The sequence below is a fragment of the Penicillium canescens genome (assembly GCF_028828765.1).
Source record: "Penicillium canescens strain IBT 15451 chromosome Unknown utg000009l_segment0_segment0, whole genome shotgun sequence".
NCBI classification, from domain to species: Eukaryota; Fungi; Ascomycota; class Eurotiomycetes; order Eurotiales; family Aspergillaceae; genus Penicillium; species Penicillium canescens.
Genome location: NW_026703971.1, coordinates 2,018,422 through 2,040,832, shown reverse-complemented (window position 1 = coordinate 2,040,832; position 22,411 = coordinate 2,018,422). Strand labels below are relative to the sequence as shown.

At 50.7% G+C, this 22,411-nt stretch overlaps 4 protein-coding genes across 4 annotated transcripts; 2 read left to right on the top strand and 2 right to left on the bottom strand.

Moving 5' to 3' along the window:
- Nucleotides 1–2,530: 2,530 nt before the first annotated feature.
- On the bottom strand, nucleotides 2,531–3,760 carry N7446_012048 (uncharacterized protein; the record flags this gene model as incomplete). The annotated part of the gene is made up of 1 exon (XM_058520790.1): nucleotides 2,531–3,760. The coding sequence occupies one exon, from the start codon at nucleotides 3,758–3,760 to the stop codon at nucleotides 2,531–2,533; it is 1,230 nt and encodes a 409-aa protein (XP_058367076.1).
- Nucleotides 3,761–5,907: 2,147 nt separating this feature from the next.
- On the top strand, nucleotides 5,908–9,195 carry N7446_012047 (uncharacterized protein; the record flags this gene model as incomplete). The annotated part of the gene is made up of 6 exons (XM_058520789.1): nucleotides 5,908–6,245; nucleotides 6,296–6,351; nucleotides 6,412–8,309; nucleotides 8,364–8,519; nucleotides 8,644–8,853; nucleotides 8,893–9,195. 6 exons carry the CDS (start codon nucleotides 5,908–5,910, stop codon nucleotides 9,193–9,195), a joined length of 2,961 nt encoding a protein of 986 aa, XP_058367075.1.
- Nucleotides 9,196–14,416: 5,221 nt separating this feature from the next.
- Nucleotides 14,417–15,743, bottom strand: N7446_012046 (uncharacterized protein). The gene is made up of 2 exons (XM_058520788.1): nucleotides 15,432–15,743; nucleotides 14,417–15,373 (listed from the first exon to the last, which is right to left on the bottom strand). Exons 1-2 carry the CDS (start codon nucleotides 15,555–15,557, stop codon nucleotides 14,495–14,497), a joined length of 1,005 nt encoding a protein of 334 aa, XP_058367074.1. The 5' UTR covers nucleotides 15,558–15,743; the 3' UTR covers nucleotides 14,417–14,494.
- A 1,899-nt stretch (nucleotides 15,744–17,642) lies between these two features.
- Nucleotides 17,643–18,383, top strand: N7446_012045 (GPI anchored serine-threonine rich family protein; the record flags this gene model as incomplete). Its single annotated transcript, XM_058520787.1, has 1 exon — nucleotides 17,643–18,383. One exon carries the CDS (start codon nucleotides 17,643–17,645, stop codon nucleotides 18,381–18,383), a length of 741 nt encoding a protein of 246 aa, XP_058367073.1.
- Nucleotides 18,384–22,411: the final 4,028 nt, after the last annotated feature.

The following is a 22,411-nucleotide window of genomic DNA, read 5'->3' as shown; positions in this document are numbered from 1 at the left end:
GATCGCCGACCGTAGTATTCCCTTCTCGTGATAACCTTCGCGGTCGCAATCAAGCCCATTGCGAATCCGGTCTCGTCAAAGTTATAGATATCATCGGGATCGATACCGTGAGAAATGATCGTTTTTTGGGCGAGAGAAAACCATTCTTCAATAATTTTCGGGTCTTCACATTTAGCGCGCGCGTAATTATAGCCTTTCGAGAATCGGGAGGAGAGGATTGGATGCCTTTTCACGAATTTTGTAACCCAATCCTTACCGACTAAAGGAGAGGGGGTAGATCCACGCGCCGCGAGTAGTAAATCCGCTATTTCTCGTACGGTAGAAGGCCGAGGGGCTGCTGCGCGAGAGTCTATAGAGAGAATCCATTTTTGAAGCGATTCCTCCTCAATTTCGGTCAATTTATGTGAATTTGCGCGAGTTTCAGCGCGAAATAGATGGCCGGTAACGTGTCGCTGTAGTGTTGTACGGGGTACGTTAAACTGACGCGCTGCATCACGAATTGATAGAATTTCTTGCTTCTTAATAGCCTGGATAGCTAATAAGATCCTACCCTCTTGCTCCGTACGATTTTGAGAGGATTGAGTACGAATTGGTGGCATAGTGGGTGGTTAAAGAAGGAAGGTCTAATTAATTGACGCGTTTTACGTTAGGTGGCCCACTCGGTAGGGGTGGCCCACTCGGTAGGGAAATACGTTAACCTCAAGAAGCCCATGCGCGTTTTCAGTAGGGCAACTTACATACATTCAACTTCAATTTTGCTAAAAGTCGTGGGAAATCATTGGAATGGACTGCTCGTCTTTTCGGCAGAGTGATTTCTGAATCTTAGCTGGACAAGGCAAGATAACCCCTTTGCTGCGGCTGTTTTCTTTCTTCTTTCAGTTAGAGGGCAATGTGACTACCTATTGATAAGTGCCTTCTTCCCAAAGGTATTAAATACGCGCTCTACCCGCCTATCAGCGGAAGGAACCTAAGCGCCGGTATCACACCGAAATTCATCTATACTGTAATTCCACTGGTTTGATTTGATGGTATTATAACTGATTAGGGGATGTAATCTTTGGAGACACGGTATACCATTGATGCTCTTGCTTGGTACTTAGTCTCAAAGCTCTCCAGATATCGATTCCTTGTGTTACTCTGTACTTAAATTAGAAATTCGTTATTAAATGTCCGCCGACAATACAATCGGGATTTGAAGACAACGTCGATGGCTTCCCTATTTTCTCATGGAAGAGGCTCGCAATTTTTCTCTATATCGCTTTAAAAATTCGGCGATAGATATCGACTTGTCCATTATCTATGTAATAGAAGAATCTCTAAAATATGTCCCATGAAAGCAACTGAGGTAGGAATCTCGTATATCTTCTCTTTCTTGATGCTGCAGGTCTCTTAAGGGACGGAGAAACGATGACAATGTCAAGCTTCCTTGCAGTTTATAGTGTGGTGGTCATTGATCGATCAGCCGAGGCGTTGGGTCATTGACGTACAACTGGACTGGCCTGCCCTGAGCCAACCCTGAGCCCACCCTGAGCCTACCGTGAGCCCGCCCTGAGCCTACCCTGAGCCTACCCTGAGCCTACCCTGAGCCCACCCTGAGCCTACCCTGAGCCTACCCTGAGCCTACCCTGAGCCTACCCTGAGCCCACCCTGAGCCTACCCTGAGCCTACCCTGAGCCTACCCTGAGCCTACCCTGAGCCAACCCTGACCCCACCCTGAGCCAATCCTGAGCCGACCCTGAGCCCACCCAGAGCCCACCCTGAGCTTACCCTGAGCTTACGTCAACTGAAGTGGAGGAAATTCCGTAGGCTCCCCGCACTGTATTACGGTATTCGCTTATTCAGCAACAACCACATTACCGTGTTCTGTATGGTAATTGCGATCATACCGGAAAAATTATGTCGTAACACGCAGTACATAGCTCATTGGATTATTTTACTAATCTAACAGATCCTCGATCAACCATCTTCATTAGCCGACTATATTCGTTACTGGCTGAATCGGTATCCAGCATCCTGAGAATCCTCCTCATTCGAGCAATTGGGTGCAATGAGATTGATTGACTTGGATATTGAATAACGATATCATCCCTTGTGACTGTATTGCCCCAACAGGATGTCAACACTGGGTTGGGTTCTATTTAACAATTTCAAAAGTAATCAAAGACGATGACCAATCCAATTCTAGAGCCCTGATTATCACAATCTTCACTTCCTATGCGTGACTAGACAAACGATGGGCCTTTTCAGTCTTCGAAGATCCACCTCGTGCGTTAAATCAAGTCCATATATGTGGCGGTTTCAATAGTCTAAGCAATAGTCTAAAAGATTTTATCCAATATGTGAATTATGCCCAGCAATAACAATTGAGCTACTCGAAAGCAAAGCGCTGTGGCAGATCTGCGATCCTGAAAGCTACGCGCACACACGCTGAGACATACCGGTACGTCTGCAATTGTATCAAAATGACTTGAAGATTTACGATATTTCCAATGTCATAAATAAAAAGAGGCAAGACTAGAACATCATGAGATCAATCGAAGGATAAGGGAACGGATGACTGTTTTTTCTTGTGAGTTGTACTCCAGTAGACTTGTATTGACCCCTTGCTCCGCCCGGGGAATTGACGTGAAAATTGCTTGATCACCTCTGACCAAGAGAGTTCCTGCTTTTCTCTTAGCTTCGTCAAAAGGTGATCTTCCTCCCCGGACCACGGCTGTCCTTTTCTCGAAAATGTACCTTGCACTTCAGCCCGTTCAGTGTTTAAGCTTGTGTGATCACAGTCGTAGCTCACATCAAATTGGCCGGGGACCGGTCTTGACGGAGAAGCGGCATCGGGGCTGGAAGGCGAAGAGGCGCAATGAGATAGAGCACCCTCAAACAGCCAGGAAAGGAACTGTAGTCGGTCTTCGACTGATAGGGCCGAGAATTGAGCACGGACTGTAGGGAAGGAAATGCTTTGACGATGACCAGAACTTTTATTGAACCGGCCTGGGCTCTTGTTTATGTGCCTTTTCCCAGGACTAGAACGTTTTGTGGTTTTCAATTGGCAATCAGCGCCCACCGTCGCCTTTGAGTTCTGTCGTCTGCGTTGGAGGGATGATGCTTTCTCCTGAGAGCGAGTGGACCTCGCGGGACAGTCTTCCCGGATTGTCGCGATACCCTCCGCTGTTTGCGGCTGCTCAGCATCCTGAGAGTCATTGCCGTTCAGGATTGCAGGATCAATGATTTCAATACCTGGTAGCTCTCCATTCTGAGCATCGTCTTCAGAATCGAAAATTTGAGGTTGTTGACCAGCAAAGCCGGTAGGCTCCGAGCCGCCCGATTCCAAACCCAGGGGTTGATGCTCAGCGTCCCAACGAACACCATCAGCAAATATCGCAGGAGCGACGTCATCGGCGCACACTATGTTTTGTGGCTGCAGAATGTTCTCAGAGTCGAAAGACTGGGGTAAATAGACAGTGGAAGGTGTCCGACCTGAGCCCTCCCATTCTCGTCGAGTGGTTTGAGTCTCCGAATGCAAACTATCCAAGCAGACTTCCGTCGGCGGGCGGGCAGGAAGCGGATGTCGCTCAGGTTTGTTGGAATGAAGTTTGTAGCTCTTTGGGTCTTTATCGCTTGAATTGGAGGGTGGCGGGGTCGCAGTGATCGAGACCGGACTTGGATAGCGACAAGCACCGGGGGGATCACGCAGAGGCTGGGCTTTGTCTTGGAAAGGATTCCATGGACGAAATGATTCCAGGCGAAAGTTGGTGTTTGACATGTTGAAAAAGGTAGATGGCTAGAAGAATCCTGAAGGTGTTGCTTTGGGAAGGGAAAAGGAGGGGGGTTGGAGGTCGAGTGTGTAGCAGGGTTAGGGGGGAGGGAAGGGGGAACTGATGGATTGATTGAGCCATTCGAAGGAGATTGTCATCTCCTTTATAGACAAGGATTTCCCGTGAGACGGCGCAGAGAATTCACCGCGGCATTCAACTCGAGCCGTTTCACCGTCACATCAAGGCGCGGAGCCACACCGGTTGCACATCAAGGGGCCGAAGGCCATCGGCAAAAGCTTCCGCACACCTCGGTGGCGGCCTATTGTGACCCGGCTCCACAGTGGTCGTCAGCCTAATCTCCAATCGCTCATGTATGCGCGTGGTCGGCAGCCGTCTGTAGAATGGACCGTCGGCCTCGTGATGCAGTACTAGGCATCGATTGAGACCAGGCAAGAATGCGGCAATTTCGCCATTGGTCCGTATCACGGCATGGTCGTCCGAAGTCTCGTCGACTGGGTAACAATGGTCAGGAGAAATAGACAATGACGAAAGTCTTACCCTTAGGCAGTCTCGAACAAGCGGGCCTGCGTGGACGACCGGGGGCTGTACAATGCAACCTCGGACGGTCCACAGCAAATCAGGAGCGTGTGTATTGAGGATTTCCGAGACACTCTTCTCCGGCCGCGCAAAAACAATGACAGCAAAATGAGCGAGGCGCTCAGCGAAATGGGCTCGCAACAGGAGGAACAGGAGGGTTTCTCGAGAGCTTCATAGTATAACCAACGGGCGGCGGAGATGCTAGCATCGTGTTGCACGATATGTCCGAAGACTTCATGATCTCAATGCATCAACTCGCCAGGGATTAGCCCGCGTTGCAGGCAACGCTGGCCAGAACGGGCTCAACGGTGGATCGAGCAGCATCTCCGGCGGAAATGAAAGGGGCGATGCATCAGGTGGCAAGCCAATGGGTAGAAGTTGGTCGGGGCCGAGAGAAAGGGAGTCGGACAGGAAAAAGAAGAGAAAGTGCGTCGACAAAACTGCGAGGAGGAGAGCGGTGTTTTATAGATGGGGGTGCCGGTTGGGGGACACGGTAAAAGCGGCCAGAGGTGGCACTAAACCCGAACGGGGACGCGGACGAGGGCACCAAACCCGAAGGGGCAAGGGGATGGCGGAGACGGGCAGGCGGTCGAGGGCGGCAGGACGGCGGTGCAATGAGAGCCGGTTCTGGCCCCCCGCTCACCGTGTCCTCGTATACTCACTTATATTAAGGGAGTACGGTAGACCTAGCACTATACTCCTAATAGGCGTTATCCTTCTCCTTCTATCACACTATCCTAAGGGGTCATTCCTTTTGTCGCGTTCTTCTACCCTAAGAGCTATTAGGTCGACTGCTTAGAACTATTCTAAGAGATTTGTCTGTATTATGAATTCGGTCACAATCGCGCGTGCCTCTACCCGCGCTAAGAGCGAGTCGAGTTGAAGAGCGACTCCACGGTCCGCTAAAGCGGTTCTCATCCAGTTGTGCTCATCCTTTGAAACCCCTTATCGTTTGAGAGTAAAACCTGATGCAGATAATTCTGTGAGGATTATGTTTAACCAGCAATTTGTGCCCAGATTTTGCAAGCTCCGTTTAAAACACTGGATTATTGAAGTTAAAGTGCGGTTTCAAACCCCCGCCGTTCTCTTCCGTTGACCGCGTTGAAGCCACAGTTAAACGGTCATTTGGGTCTAGACGTGCAATCGAGGGTAAGAAAAACCGATAGTAATCAATTAACGGTCAATTAACTGAGCATCAACTGTCGCAAAAAACCTTGGTTTTCAACCGCTACGTGTTAGGCCTCTTCACGGGACCGAAAAGACCGCAGCCAAGACCGCACTGGACCGCTGGGCGGTCCTACTTTTTAGGGACCGCACCACTGCGGTGTGGTGCGGTCCTGCGGTCCTGTAAAAAAGCAAAAAATAAGACACATCTATAGATTGTTTCGCACCACGTGATACCGGTTTTCCGACCCTGTCTTGCCAGTACGAGCCGCTGCAATATCCACTTCTCTTTCCACATGGCACGCGAGGTTGGGGCTTTCTCGACGAGTCCCGGAAAAACAAACCTTGCACGCAGATCCAATGGTACCGCCACCTGTTCCTGGGCGAGCCACGCATGCGGATCTATGGCCGTTTGGCGTGTGAATATGCTGTGGACATGTTCTCGCGGACGGAGGAGGAGCGCCTGCACTATCTCAAACGGGGCCGACGCATGCAAGCTGCTGCCATGGATGAGGCTCCAAATCCTGACATCCCCGATCTCTTCGAGAACAAAATCCCTGCCGGTTTCATGGGGTCCCGGGCCTGGGCTTCGGACCAGGTGGCTGACTCCCTCGCGATCGCGCGACAGCTGGCCAAGCCGTCACTGTTCCTCACCATGACGACCAACCCTAACTGGCCCGAGATTCAGTCCCAGTTGCTCCCAGGCCAACATTTCACAGACATCTTGCGGTGGTGTGCCGTGCATTCCACGGACGACTCTGTGGGCTGAAGGCCTTTATGAGGGAGAAATTTGGAGGCCTCCTGTACGAGATATGCGTTACAGAGTTCCAGAAACGGGGTCTACCACACGCGCATCTGGTCGTTAAGCTCCAACATGAATTACCTTTGAGCTAACTAGATGGCTTCATCTGCGCCGAGTTACCAGATCCGGACGAGGACCCTGCCCTACATGCAGCGATCGGCAGATTCCACATGCACTCACAGAACCACTTGGACCGGTCCACGTCACGCTGCAACCGAGACGGCCGCTGCATTTACGAGTACCCTCAACCTATCAACAACCAGACTTACATGGATGATCTTGGTCGTGTCCATTACCGCCGACGCAAGCAGGAAGATCGATGGGTGACTCCTCATGTACCCGCCCTAGTGCACCTGCTCGACTGCCATATCTATGCGGACGTGTGCTCTACAGCGACGATCTTCCTTTACCTGTTTAAGTACCTCTTCAAAGGACCCGATCGGGCGCGCTTTGGTATTCGGGCCCTCCACGATGCCCGGGCAGACGGTGAGGACGACCAAATAGATGAGTTCAGAGACTATATGAACGCCCGTTACCTCTCTTCGTCCGAGGCTGTCTACCGCATCCTCAACTTCCATACTGTCTCCAAACGTCCTGGCGTCCGCTGCCTCTCTGTCCATCTGGAAGGCAAGAACTTAGGGAGGATGCACGATCGAAACCAACCGGGTTACTCCGAGATGAGCGACCTGTTGTGGTACTTCAAACGCCCATCCACAGAAACCTTCTCAGGCTTGAAGTATACCGAGTTCTTCAGCCTTTATTACCTAGAGACGGTGCCCCTGGATGTTCCACTACACAGAGGTCAGACCCTCATTGCTACTGTCACCACCGAAAAGGGACCATGCCAAAAGGTGTTGCGCCGTCGAGTCCGCCAGCCTATTGTCACCCGACTTCAGACCGTCCCACTTCGTCTGAAGGAAACGTTTTACCTACGCGCACTGCTCCAGGTGCGGCCTGCGAACAGCTTCGAAGATGTCCGCACTATGCGGGGTCACTGCTATCCCACATACCAGGAGGCTGCCACTGAGTTAGGACTCTTCCAGGATAACCACGAGGCCGTGTACGCGATGAATGAAGCGATCACAGCCTACAGCCGCCCGTCCCAGCTCCGCTTTCTCTTTGCCCAGCTTCTGTCTAACCTTCCATTTCCAGCTGTGGAACTATGGTCCCGCTTCCAGGGCGATCTCAATGCTGACTATAGACTACGTCACCCTACGGCCCACGCCACAGACCTTGCCTTGCAGGACCTGGCACGCTATCTCTCAGCACAGGGATCGTCCTTGGCACAGTGTGGCCTACCGGAGCCCGTTCAACGTTGTGCGGAGGTGGATTTGGAACTTGCCTTCTTCCAGACCCAACTGTTATCTATCCGCGGGAGGCATAAGGAGGCCTACGGTAGGATGAATCCGGATCAGAAAGGCATCTTCGATCATCTCCTAGACCAATCGGACATTGGCGGCTGCTACTTCATCGACGGCCGTGCGGGTCGCGGGAAGACATTTTTGATGAGCGCCATGTGTGATCGCATTAGGGCAGACGAGCGCATCGTATGCGTGACTGGAACCACCGCCCTCAGTGTGATCCATTACGAGCGGGGTCGGACGGCCCACTCGGCCTTTGGCATTCCTGTTCAGGAGTCTGACATGGGCTTGGTGTCTAAGGTCAGCCCCCAGTCAGGTCGTGCAGAGCTCCTACGCCAGGCCTCGCTCCTGATCTGGGAGGAGCTGCCGATGGCGAAGAAGGCGGTCGTGGAGTGTACAGACCAGCTCCTTCAAGATATCATGAGAAATGACCTGCCATTTGGAGGAAAACTCTTCATCGGCCTAGGGGACTTTCGTCAGGTGGCACCAGTCGTCCGCGGAAGTTCTGGGCCTACAGCAACTCTCAACAGCTCTATCCGCACCTCCACGCTCTGGAACCACTTTAAGGTCCTGCGGCTGACTACCCCGGTCCGACAGGCCGGGGGTCCGGTATACGCAAGATGGGTGGACCAGGTAGGAGATGGTGTACACCCCTATGAGATAAGTGTGCCGCTGCATCATTTGCAGCATCTTGACGACCTTGACGCTGCGGCAGACTTCCTCTTCCCGCAAGATTCCGTCTCCACCTCCGCCGCTGCCGTCCAGCACGCATTGCTTAGCCCGTTTAACGCGCGCGTTGATCTGTTTAATAAGCTCATCTTAGAACGGTTACCGGGGGTGCAGGTATTTCGATTTTTGCTAATGACTATTCCCTGTAACATGATTCTAATCGCTTGACGCAACTCACCCTTCACGCTCCTCTGGCTAACCTTGCACTGTGCCAGAAACCTATTACAGTCATGATAAGATTAAAGAACTAGACGATTCCACCTTCAATCTCCCCACGGGTGCAGAGGCGGATCTTCTCTCGGTATTGAACGAGCCCGGAATACCCCCGCATGAGCTCTCACTCAAAATTGGCGCCGTTGCTAGCGTGATGAGGAATCTCTCCATCGAGAAAAACTTGGTCAAAAACGTGAGGGTCCAGGTGGTTAACCTGCTACCAAATGTCGTGCAAGTACGGTAACTACAACGAGCATGCACGCCTAACACCGAGTCGCCGACGTTCTACCTGCCACGGATCACATTCGAGTTTCGGCCTCACCGCGCGAATTGGACGGTGCAACGGCGGCAATTTCCGCTGCGTCTAGCTTATGCCACCACCTTCAACAGCTGCCAGGGACTCACCCTGGACCGGGTTGTGCTAGATCTCACCCTGCCGGTCTTCGCCCATGGCCAACTTTACACTAGCTTATCCCGCGTCCGCTCTGCCGTAGACATCCGCATTCTCCGAGACCCAAATGACACAGAGCAAGACAACATTAATGTCGTTTATCACGAATTGCTACTGCCTCTGTGACAGCAGATAATGGGGCGAGATTCGACCTTTATGCAGCCACCATGCCAACGTTCAACCTACGTTGAGAACTTTTATTTAGTCCGATAACATCGATATTTCAAGAATGAAACTCCCTACCATCCTACTCGCCGCGCCCCGTAGCAGCGGCCTTCGGCCGCTGCCAAGGCGACTCGTAAGGGAGTAGTTTTATTGGGGTTGCCTCACAATGCCCGTAGCCTCACGTGATATCTACACCGACATTACTGAGGGCCTCTTCCTCCTACAACTGCCTCACAAGAGTCAGTTGCTTGCCTCTGCGGGTAGCTCGTCATCTCTCACGCAGTCAAGTCTTTATTTTGTTTCACGTCCTTCTCCAGGGCAACAGCACCGATAGGCCCTGACTATATCGCTCTCCACCATGACGTTCAGCCAGTCTAACAGTGCCACTCCTGCCCCGCTCGACTCCGCTTGGCCGCCGGCCCACATTTGGGAAACCATGGGTGCGGCAGACCGTGCCAGCTGGCTAGGACAGATACAGAGAGACCGGGCTAGGCGCCTTGAATTGGATGTAGCGGAGACCGACCTCCGCCGCAGAAGGCCTCGTGTGGACCTGCAAGATGACGATAATCTCGAAGAAAACCGTGAGCCACTCCCCGGAGTCAAACCACTCATCGACATATTTCCGGGTGTCTCCGCCGCCCTTCTTACTCGCGTCTTCGAGAAGAAGTTGAAGGCGACTGAACTCATACGCTTCAAAGAGAAGTCAGTCACCGAGCTAGATCAGGAGGACAGAGTCTTCAAGATGACCGAGTTGGGAGGCACAGTAGGCTTCAAGAAGGCAGCAGCGTCGCTGAAGGACTGGGGTCTCAACCCTCAAATATGGACGACCTGCTTTCTTGCCTATCTGGCCGTTGCAGGATATCTCTTCGGCGAAAAACATCCTAAAGCAGTTCCCAATCTACTCATGTTTATGAGGCAGATCCTGGACTTCGCTCAGACTTATCAGTGGTCGGAAGCAGTCCTCCCACTTGCCCTTAATTTCCACCAATACATGATGGATAAAGGAGAGTTATCGACGGACAACTACCTGGTCACAGGCCCATTTCACGAGAAATACCTCCGCCACAATCTCACCCTGTTTGGGAAGTCACCAGCAAACCCTCCAACCCGGCCTCGTCAAGCTAGGAATACCAGATCTTCGAATAATGGGACAGAAGTTTGCAATAAGTTCAATACGACAGGGTGCTCCTGGGAAGGCTGTAAGAGACGTCATGAGTGCACGGCATGTGGGCTAAGCGAGCATGGCGCCTCCTCCTGCCGCAAGAAGAAATAGCAAGTGACAGCCCTTGAGAACTGCACTAGTGACACCGACAACGTTGTTCTCAATCCCCTATCCCTAAGCCTCATACCACAGGGACAACCACCCAGACCGAACACTGCTGTTCAATACCCCGTTTTCAACCCAGAGCTTCCAAGGCTACAGTTCTCTCCGTCGCCACTGCATGCGAAAGGCTGGAGCAATCTTCTACGCTACTATCCAGGCGATCTTGGGTCCACTATCGCTGGCATTCTGACCTACGGTGTTCAGGTCGGTAATAGGGGCAAGAAGCAGTTTCGCTATTCCTCCAACCATCACATACATGAACCCGGCATGATCACGGCCAAACTAGCAGAGGATCTCAGCCTCGGTCGTGTTAGACTAGCCTCTAGGCCCTCCTTCGTTTCACCGCTTGGGTTAGTCCCTAAGCACGACGGGGGATAGCGCCGCATCCATGATCTATCCTGGTCCCCTGGACAGGGCCTTAACCAGGGCATACCGGACTCCTGGTCAGCTATCGAATACATGACAATTGATGACATATACGACCAGGTCATACAAGCTGGCCCAGGTTGCACGATAATCAAGAGGGATATCAAGGACGCCTTCCGAATAGTCCCCGTTGCCGAGGATAACCAGCACCTCCTTGCCTTCCAGTGGGCCGATTGCACTTATGTCGAATGCTGCCTCCCCTTTGGCCTCGCAACGGCCCCGTTTCTCTTCAAACTCTTCGCCGAGGCACTTCATTGGATACTCCAATGCCTCCTCCCTACATTCTATATCAATCATTACCTAGACGACTTCGTCACAATTACTCGGTCTCCCTCAGTGTCCGACCCCGCGGGCCTTTTTTGATGAGGTTTACAACAGAGTCACCGACTATCTACGTATTCCTCGCAATACAAAAAAGGACCAGCAAGGAACCTGTGTTACAGTCCTAGGTATCCAGATCGACTCCATTGCAATGGAAGCTCGTCTGCCGCCAGAAAAGTTGTGCCGCGCCACATTGGACGCCGCAGCTGTCCTGAACGCAGCGAGTCTCTCCCTCAAGCAAGCAGAGCGCCTCACAGGCTTATTAGCCTTTTGTTCAAGAGTCGTCCGACTTGGAAGAACAAGACTACAGTCTCTATACACCTTCCAAGCCGCTTTCCCACATGGGAGTAGTGCGCGCCGCCGTATCCCTTACGAGGTACGTGACGATTTGGAATGGTGGAGGGACTCCTTGTCTCTCTTCAACGGCGTACTCCTAATTGACCCCTGCCGCCGCCCCATCACGCATCTCTACACAGATGCCTCTAGTATAGGCCAGGGGCTCTTCTTCTTCTCATCCCAGTCTACATTAGACTGCTGGCTAGCCCATTGTCACCAGCTTCATCCAAGCAATGCTGCCACATTGGCCCTTGCTCAAGACGCACATGCGCACATCAATACCAACGAAGTAGACGCTATTCTACAAGGCTTCCTACTCTTCAGCCACCATTGGCTCCATCATACTCTCGCTATCCACACGGATAGCTCCACAGCGCACTCGGGACTCAAGAAAGGCTTTCTTCATGGTCCGCCTAACGCACCTCTGAAGAGCCTGCTTATCCTAGCGGCGGCGAGAGACATCCATATCGTGCCACACTGGCTTCCCTCCGGGGAAAATACATTAGCAGACGCGCTCTCACGTAACAAACTTGAAGACATTGCTACATTTGTCCCCATTGGCAGGACCTTTCGGCATTGAACCGCCCGCGTAGTTCTCTTCACGAGCTCCTCAGCTCAACGCGAGCCATCTAAAACTGCTCTGGAACGGACTCAGCGCCAACACACGTTCCGTTTACGTCTCTGTTCAGCGCAGCTATGAAAAGCACTGCGCGCTACAAAATTTATCCGCATGGCCAGCTTCAAGACAGTCATTGACCTCATGGCTAATCTCACGACTCCTTGGTAACGCTAGCCAAAAGGCCGTTAAGCCTGACACCGCACTCGCCGACCTAGCCGCTCTCCGAGCCTACCATATCGATAATTTCCTTGACGATAAACTCTTCGACAACAAGCATTTTCGACGTCTCATAGACGGCGCGAGAAGACTTAACCCAGTCACAAAAGTACGGGTTAAAAAAGCTATTTCGCGTGACACTATTACCAAACTATCCGCGGGCCTCGCCGCACTCCCGTCACGGCCCTTGGACATGTCTGCGAACCTTCTAGACGACTTGAACTTCGCAACCGCGTGCCGGGTAGCATTTGCTGGATTCCTTCGCCTCGGAGAATTCACCTACAAGACTGACGATCTCAGCACACATTCTATCTTCTCAGCCACAGAGTTAACGCGCTCCGACGTCAGATTTTCGTCCTCGTTAGACCACGCACAACTCACACTCAAGCGCAGTAAGACGGACCGCCGTCACGAAGGGATGCAAATTATTCTTGCAAAGACAGGAGACGGCGCGAGCCCAGTTAATGCCGTTCAGAAGCTGCTACTTCTCGACCCTAGAGCGCCCGACGCCCCATCGTTCTCCTTCCACAGAAGACCATTCAGTCGCAACAACTTCCTCTCGACCTTATCTACTAAGCTAAGAGCGCTTGGACTACGGACAGAGGGCTACTCCGGTCACAGTTTTCGGAAGGGTGCGGCTCAGCATGCGCACGATAGTGGGATACTCGACGACCAGATTCAAATGCTAGGGAGATGGACCTCAGAGGCTTTCAGGGTGTATTTTACGACGAACGCGTCAATTTTGTACAAGCTCAATCACCAGTTCCAGACAGGCTCGCCGGTCCCGCTGTCTCTGCTACTTCCGCCACCTTCCCCTCCACCATCCTAGTTTGGCCGGGTCATATGGGCCCTATCTGACGCTACGGTCTACGACCGCAGCGACAGGTGACCCGTTATGGCCAAACTACACTCTTCTTGCTCCTCTTGACTGCGTGAGGTCACCAATAAAATTGGATATTACGGTGCAGCTGGCTTGGCTTACAGGTGAGTACGTAAGTAATCGCTCCCTCACTGCCCTGCCGCAGACCAGCGAACGGCATTTTGCCCACAGCTCATCTGTCTAATATTTCGTCCTCATCTATTGTATTCAGTGTTAGTGAACACATGTTCGGAAACGTTAAATATATCCAGATGAATGAATAATAAGCTGAGGATGAGGCGGAGTGCCACTCAAGGCCGAAGCAGTATGTTCGAGGATTTTCAATGTTGTTGGGCAATCTGCCGCTTATCGCTCCTTACTCAGTTCCTAACCGTTTGTTCTTAACCGTTTGTTCTTACAGCGAACGAATACAAATCTGGTACAACTGTCTCAAAGACGAAGCATCACTGTTACTGTACATCTCGTTGATCCCTTCAGCTCCAGTGAGACATTTCTTAATACTATGACCCACTCGTCTCGTACTCCTAATTTCCGAGGACTACTTCGTTGTTAACGTAGCTCGCCTACAGAGGATTTCGAAAACAGTTTCCCCCCCCACACACACACACGATTTCTTTCCCAGAGGCCCACAAGAACGTCTATTCTGGATCCGCTGCGTTTCAGATTCCCCCGCAGCTAATAATGCGGTGTTACGCCTCAAAAAAAGTACCCTCAGCTAGCCAAAGTTAGATTAGCGCATTCTGAGTGGGGCGCTGGGAAAGAAAGCGTATGTGTCTGGGGGGTAAACTGTTTTCGAAATCCGCTGTACAGTTTCCGCAAAGAGCATAAGACTCCCAGATGTCCCATATGAGATGTGCTCAAGCTGATCAGAGATAGTAGTTAGCGGCGCGCAAGGGGAGCGTGTAAACCCTCTCGCTCACCCAAATCAGGCTTGTCAATATGGAAACCACGCAACTCAAGTGGAATAAAATCATCAGTCCAGTTGGCTATCACGGTGGTTAATGTCAATGTCTTGATAGGCCTTATCGTGTTGAACTAATGAAGAGCAGCGAGCACCTTAGGCAACAGTGATACTAGGTATGTGATGCAAAAAGAAAGCTGAAAAACAAATTCGGGACTCATGCCAACCGTAGACCGGTCATACATCCGACTCGGGCGCGGTCAGATGGAGCCATGGCACCATGGGCAACTTCTCAGAATGAGTACCCTCTTCAAGCGAGACATCCTGCGAGTAGCGGGGTGAAGTCTGCCACCCGAAGTGGGTAGCGAAAGACATGAAAAGATATCCAATGAAGAAGCCGAGCATGCAAGCGGCGAGACCGGCGAACGCACCCAGCACAGCAGGCAGCATAATCGGTGGAAGGATACGCATGAAAGCATTCTTCGGGCGCTGGTGGTGTGGATGACGATGATCAGAAGGATCGTTGGGCTGAGTCGGCGCAGCCCAGAAAGACGAAATAGACAACGGCGATTTGGACTCAGTGTTGGAGTTGACGTCGGAGTCGACAGACACATCCTTGATCTCTATGTGATCCTGGGATTCAGTCGACTGCGATTCAGTTGGCTGGTAATCGTTCTCGGCAATCGAGGTAGACGTCTTCGCATGGAAAAACGACATGACATGCGTCTTCCAGTACTTCACAGCCCACGGCCCACTCTTCTGCGCGAAGTGATCTGCCTGGTAACCGCCGCGCGCGGGTCGGAGACTAACACGAGTGATTTGGTGAGAACCATCCTGGAAACTGACCAGGTCGACGACTGTAGCGTCTGGGGAGACGAGGTTCCCATGTAGATCGTGTAGTTCAACGCGCACCCGGACAATACCCGCTACCAAACCCACGTTGCTTGCGGGCAGGGGACGGCTGTGGATGCTGTAAGTCAATTCCACGGACTTTTCACTCTGGGTGGGATGAGAGGCTCGGTAGAGAGGCGCGGTGAGTTGCATTGTTGTTGATGGGGGGTAGACTTGGTCGTTATTGGCGTAGAGGCTGCCATCTTTGATGGACCAGTCAATGGACTGTGGATTTTAGCACGAGTATTCTGTGGATTTTGCGTATTCTCGAGAGTGCACATACCAGAAGTGATTTGACGCCGGTTTCGAGGTCATTGGGCGAAGAAACAAAAGGAAGGCGGAGTTGGTGAGACTTGATGGGCGTTGCGGAGGCGACCGCCAGGCAGAGGGCCAACCATGGGAGACGCATGATTAATAGGAGAGTAGAAGGAAAGGAAAGAAAGGGAGTGTGGAAAAGGGGAAAGAGGCCAAGGGGTAATAAGTAACAAGAAGCCGACTGCACGGCTGAGAGGGAAAGCTAAGGCTGTTGAACCCCAGGACTCCAGAGGTATTATTTTGGAATGGCTGTCTGTCCGAGAAGCATAGAAGGATCAAGAGAGAATGTGGGGTGGATGTGATGTGAAATATAGGAGCCTAAACCTATCCTCTACTTCTACTCCGTGGTAACCGTGGAAAATGACCTCAATTCCCCTTCAAAGCCCCTTTCAGGGTCAAAAGCTTAGCATTCAATGTTTCAAGTGGGCCTGAACATGTTTCATACATTCCTTTTGATTGGTCTTGACAGGTTTATTATTATCTGCTTAATTCTGAGCGATTTAGTGCTAGTTTGCTTAGCCTTGGTGATTTGTCGCAGCGACAAGGCTTGACTAGCTGCATTCACTGTAGTCCTTTCCCATGGTCGATCTCCCTAGAGCCTCACCTCAGTGGTACAGGGGTACCTGTATGCGATCCGACCTGGTGAAGAGACATCCGTAAGCCTATGGTGTTGGACGCGGCAGACTTCGGCAACCCATGAACGGCAACACCGGAGGTTGTTCCCATGTCTTCCTTAGTCTTCGCCGCAACGTCAAGTTCAACGTCGAGGTTCGTCACGCTCTGGGCATAAGAGACAGTAAGTGGCCACGTCCACATGTGAGCTAAACTACCACGACCTATGCCGGCAATAAACCTTTCCACTCCCTAGTGCAAGTTGAAAAGTTTTTCTAAGCTTTTAGGGGGCTGGAACCTCGCGGAAATATCAGCTGTGGATCGACCACGGCGAATCTCGTGGCCTCGCCGCCCAAGGTACGCCACGTGCCCTCGAGTTGCCAAAAATCCCAATTCACTATACAAAACGCAAAGAAACATGGGTCCATCTAAAATTAGACTTTGTAGTGGTGACTTAAGACGGTGTCAATGGGCGTTGTGTGGGGGTAGTCCTGACCGTCACAAATATCAGTGAATACCGGAATCTAACAGAAATTAGTGACCAACATTGTATGGGTTCTCCAACGGTAATATTAAACTCTCTGCCTAACTAAAAACTATGAAATTGACAATTTTGTAGGATATGCTGACAAAGAGTAATATGCACTTTTATGTGAGGTGTCTGATTTGATGTCGTAAGATATTCTGGGTAAATACCCAGAAATCCACACGCAGATCCACCATATTTCTGACAGAATCTGCTGTGCAGGGCTAAGGTTTGTGTTCTCCCGTGGTCGGGGTCACATGGTGTGCGTGGTACCTGCATGGGAGGCGCCCTGCATGGTATTGTGGCTTTGTTTTCCAGGAAATTAAAAGAAAAATAAATAACAGAATTCCGATAGGAATGGAAGGTTGGAAAGAGTAGCGTCAACGCTAGATCCTTCGAAATATCCGAGACCCAATCCATGGACTTGTTCGGGTGATATTCGGTGCCAAGAGAGTTCCCATCTTCCATGGTTGAGGGCGAAAATACTCTAACATAAGTAAACAAACATGTTTCTCCCACGGTGGGAGGATGTACTCACGGTTATAATGTCATGAAATTGAACATTTTCCATGTCTTCCCCACTTTTGATCCTGCGATCTTCCATAACCTTACTGGTATTTTAAATCCTCGGACATTCTCTCGGCTTTATGCTGACGCATAGCCCTATCCAGTACTGTTAGCGTTACACCTCGTGGATTACTGCGGTCTGGTATAGAATCCTTGTGATATGGATATGTATACAGAGTATTTTAAGACATGTATACAGAGGGTGTAGAGCAATCACAAATACAAACAGCCATAGCCATATGGCCATATAGCCATATACAGGTAAGTAAACAGAGTCACTAGGTTGGAACGGGCCCACCGTATTGGGCGCCATGCTTGGCTTTGGACCCCACTTTGAGACATAGAAATGTAAGTCGCCTCGCAGGCTTCCCTTTTCTTCTTCTCTTCTCATCCAACTCCTTCGTTTAAAACGATAGTCAATCTTTTTCAATTACCCCACTCCAGTCACTCTTTGTCAATCCCGACACCGCCAGAATGCATTTCACTGCCGCTACCATCGTCTCTGCTCTCGCCGTCGCCGTCTCGGCTTTGACTAGCCCCGACTATACCAAGAACCCTTCGGGCAACGCCATTGTTTCCCCTGGCCGGAACGAGATCGTCCCTGAGGGCAAGGCCTACACCATCAAGTGGCAGCCTACCACCACTGGCCCCATATCCCTGGTCCTCCTCCGTGGCCCCTCCAACAACGTGCAGCCACTCAAGACCCTCGCCGAGTCTATCCCCAACAGCGGGTCCTTCTCCTGGACGCCTGGCACCGACCTCGAGGTTGACACCAGCCACTACGGTATCCTCCTCGTCGTCGAGGGCACCGGCCAGTACCAGTACTCCACTCAGTTCGGTCTCGGCGCCGCCGCCGGTGGCTCCTCCGAGTCCACCATCAAGATCAGCACCGCCGACTCTACCAGCACTGGTGCCGCCACTACCACCACTGAGACCACCAGTAGCACCACCATCTGCCCCGAGACCGAGACAACCTCGGCCCCGGCCACCACCTCCACCCCGGCCTTCTCCACCGTCGTGCAGAGCACCGAGATCACCACCACCATCTGCCCCGAGACTGAGTCCACTGGCGTTCCCCAGACCTCCACCACCATCCCCTCCGGCACCGCCTCCGCCTCCCCCTCGGCCTCCTCCCCCGTCTTCAACAGTGCCGGCCGTAACGCCATCAGCTTCGGCGCCATCTTCGCCGGTGCCCTCGCTGCTTTCGCCCTCTAAGCGAAAAGGCCTTTTTATATCGCGCATAGTGAAGGGTTGGGTTTGACCTGTGATATCTCTTTTTTTCTTTCTTTGAAGCCCTCTCGAATAATATCTGTTGTTTATGAGGCTTAATTTACAAATCTTTTGATTCAGGTTTTTTGGTGATCCCCATCGCTGATCCTCTATTTCTTTCATACCATGTCTTTACTTTTCTCAATATTACGTTGACTGCGTGCCCTTCTGCTATGCTCGTGTAATGTGAAATTCATGCCTTATGCCTTGTTTCTCGGTATTCTCTTGTAGATATCGGGCATGGGCTTGTCTTCATGTAATTATGTACATTTACAGATATTCATCTCGAATCTGCCTAGCAAATTCCAGATGCCCAATCTCAACTTCAGATTTTTGGGCCGCCCCTTACTTGGAGGCTAAGCTCAGCATATTCACCCAGTGGGTGCGTGCTTCCATTAACAAGTTGTCAGCAAGTGGGTCTAGTTTGGCCGTCAAGCCATCATCATTCGCCCTGAGCCGATCCGCAACCCCTTTTTCTCACCGCCTTGAAAAGCTTGCTAAAGCTTAGCATCAAGTTTATTCCGAAAGCGACCCCGCGGAGAAGCAGGTACCATTTGGGAATACCCCAGAGACTGCGTGGAATTAAGTATTTTACCACTAAGGGCTGGCTGGTTCAGCGACTACCCACTTCCCCGTATGTTTTTGTATAGTAAACCAGGTCAGCTCGGAATACGTACCCGCGTCGTCGTAACATGCCATACTAGCCCCTGAGGGTATGAGACGCCTTCAACAGCGTTCTTCCAGTGGGTTCTTCAATCAACTCGTTCAATTGGTTCTCTCGGTACTAGGATGTACGGAAATCCTCTGGCTTGATACGGTGAAAGGTGGCGAAAGTACCTGTAATCCCAATACGAGATACCATATTCTCGGAAACTTCAAGAGGAACCGTTCGAGTAAATACGATCCTTATCACCATTTTCCTGGCACACATCCTCTATTGTTTCGCCTTCGGATGTCTTCGGGAGGCGCTCGATAATCCGGCATGGCCATGCCCGATCGTTGCCCACTCACCCCGCACAGGATACTAGGCACGTTGCCCTATTTCTAAGTGTCAGGAAAATGGTGATCAGCATCGTATTGACCCAAATGGTACCTCTGGGATTCTAGAGGATTCGATACCAGGTATTCTCGAGGCTATTTTAACCCCCTCGATCCCAGTAGATAGGAGAGGGGAATCAACACTCTTTTGATCTCATCATTTGGGTAGTTCCCCTTTTTGATTCCGTTGCGCCAATCGCCTAGTACATCCATTGTATTTCCCTAGCTATACAGGATATTCCTGTTACTAAGGATACTCTACAGGCATTTCTGAGTTCGGTTACTGTGTTATAGGGTTCAGAACTCGAAGGATCTAATCTTACCTGGCAGGATAAAGTTTGGCCGTACATAGAGTCCGGACCCCCTGGCGTCGATATCTCTAGCACGAGGCCTGACGATCCAGTCCTGGAGTCTATCCAGTCAGAAATGCCGGCTGATCCCCCAACCTTGACCATACTTTAAGCAGTGGTAACGCTACCTACGGCTTTCAGGCCACCTTTACCGCTCACCGCGTTGTAATTTTACTCTATGTAGATTATATATGGACTCGGATGTACGCGGGGCGTATACGGTGTAACGTTATTATTCAGTGTCGGAATAACTCCTTCTCGAGGAGAGGTAATTCCGAATGCAGAATTTTAAGATTAGGCCTTAATTTTGAAATCCATACTGGAGGGGGTGAAGTGGCGTCGGTAGAAAAGAGGATGTCCATACCCAGGTAACTACCATTGCAATGAAGAAAAGGAAGGAGTATCTCAAGTAGCCCCATATCACGTCATTCTTGTTGATCTGGGCGTCCACCCCGCTTCCTGATTGGGATTGTTGAGATTCGATGCAGATTGAATATGGGGTTGCCTGCTCAATAGCCATAGCTTCCGCCGCGGTAGTGGTTACTTTAACAGTAACCGATCGAATGCCTCTGCTGGCAGGCAATTTGTCTTGCACCATTTGTAAAGTCTTGTGTTTTTGAAAGATGTCGCCGCCGACTACGGCATAGATCGTAAAAGTCACGATGCTCACTACCCTGTGAAAAAAAAATTTAGATTAGATATTGCGAGATAGTATCGATCGATCGTACCACTCTGGACCATAAAAACACACAAGACGAAGAAGCTGCCACGGTTCGGTAATTGAGCACCAGATCTAATACATAGAGAATTAGCCTCATAGTGTGAATATTCAGCCAGGTGGTCGGGTACCTACCAAGGCTGGTCCATAGATTCTCCCTCTTTCAGTAGACTTTATAAGGCTCAGTGCCATCGCGAGTGCTAGTGGTAACCCGTAGCATAGAAGGAAATACCACTTCTCAAGCTTCTTCAGATCATCTGCTGAGTACCGCTGGTAAAAGGTAAGATATATATTGATCGCCATACAAAAGGAACATAGCGAGTCTGCTGGCATCCAACTTCAATAATAACAATCAGAAACCCGCGAGTTTGTCTTGTGCGGAGAGTGAGCAACATACTACTGGATGAAGAATGCTTGTGCAAGACATAAGGCAGAGTCAGGGCCATCTGTAACTCCATCTCTGCTCATTAGAGATGCAACGGCGGAGAAGATGTTTCCAAAGGACGCATAAAAGATCAACCTGTTGACTGGCTTGCGGAAAGCAGCCGATGCACAATAAGTCGTCGCAATAAACGCGCAAGCGAGCAAAGAAAAGCTCCCTCCCACTCTTTCTGCTATTGCGATAGCCCGAAGATGCTCCTCAGTCAACGCCATAGGTGTCTGGGTTTTTGAGGACGTGTGCAAAGAAAAACTTATGCTTGCTTTATATTGGGCATTTATTTGCTAAAATACTCCACGATCACCCGCCAAGTGAATGGAAAGGGGAATAGGAGGTAGCGAAAAGTTTGGCGAGCCTCTTACAAGGCTTAAGTTTATACAGTCAACTCTCGCTTATACCACGGTGGGATATTGCACATTCTTGATAATAACACATCCCTTGCTTGGATGGCCCCTTCATTCCAGTTTTTTCCATATAAATTGACAGAATATAACACATTTTGTTTTACCACACTTTCTTCCTCTCGAATCTGCTTAGTCAGCGCAATCAACCAATCAGAATGCCTCAATCTACAAGCTCTCCTACCCTCCCGACCCCACCCAAGCGCGTCAGAATGGGACCAAAGCGTACCAAATTGGGTATATCAGACGCGCAGAAACAGGCACTACGGGCATTTTGGTCTAATACTAGCCCAAAGCCCACGCAGACTGCATGTGCTAAGTGGTTTGAGGACCAATTCAAACAAGTGATTGACCGGTCAACCATATCAAGGATCCTTTCATCCAAATACAATTATCTTGATACGGGCCCTGCAGGGGCAAACAAACGATCTTCATCCTCTCATTGGCCATTATTGGACCAAAAGCTATATGACTGGGCAGATAACCATATTGGCAATGGAATACCAATAAATGGCCCTTTGATCCAAACTAAAGCAGCTGAGCTTTGGAGACAAATACCGGAATACAAAGATCGGACCAAACCTCAATTCTCTGAGGGTTGGTTAACTCGCTTCAAACAACGCCACTCTCTTCAATATCATACTTTCCACGGAGAAGCTGCCTCAGTCCCATCCTCGGTACATGATCAGATCAAAAGCACCAAATCGATTTGCAATCAATTCAAACCGTCCGAAATCTACAATATGGATGAAACTGGCCTATTTTGGCGACGTATGCCAAATGGTGGTCTTTCAAAGGGAAAAATTGCTGGCAAAAAGCTTGATAAAACACGAATCACTATTGTTGTTGCATCAAATGCGGATGGTTCCGATCGAGTCCCTTTATGGTTGATTGGCACAGCAAAAACCCCTCGCGCACTCCGGGGGTTAATTTCCGAGCTCTGGGATGTGTTTGGCGTCACAACAAGGCAGCATGGATGCGTCATGACATTATGGAGGACTGGTTGCGATCTTTCTATGGGCGTATTC

Coding starts and splice junctions, on each gene's coding strand:
- N7446_012046 (XM_058520788.1), bottom strand. CDS start 15,557: ATGCGTCTCCCATGGTTGGCCCTCTGCCTGGCGGTCGCCTCCGCAACG. Junction 15,374..15,431: donor CCGGCGTCAAATCACTTCTG/GTATGTGCACTC, acceptor TAAAATCCACAG/TCCATTGACTGGTCCATCAA.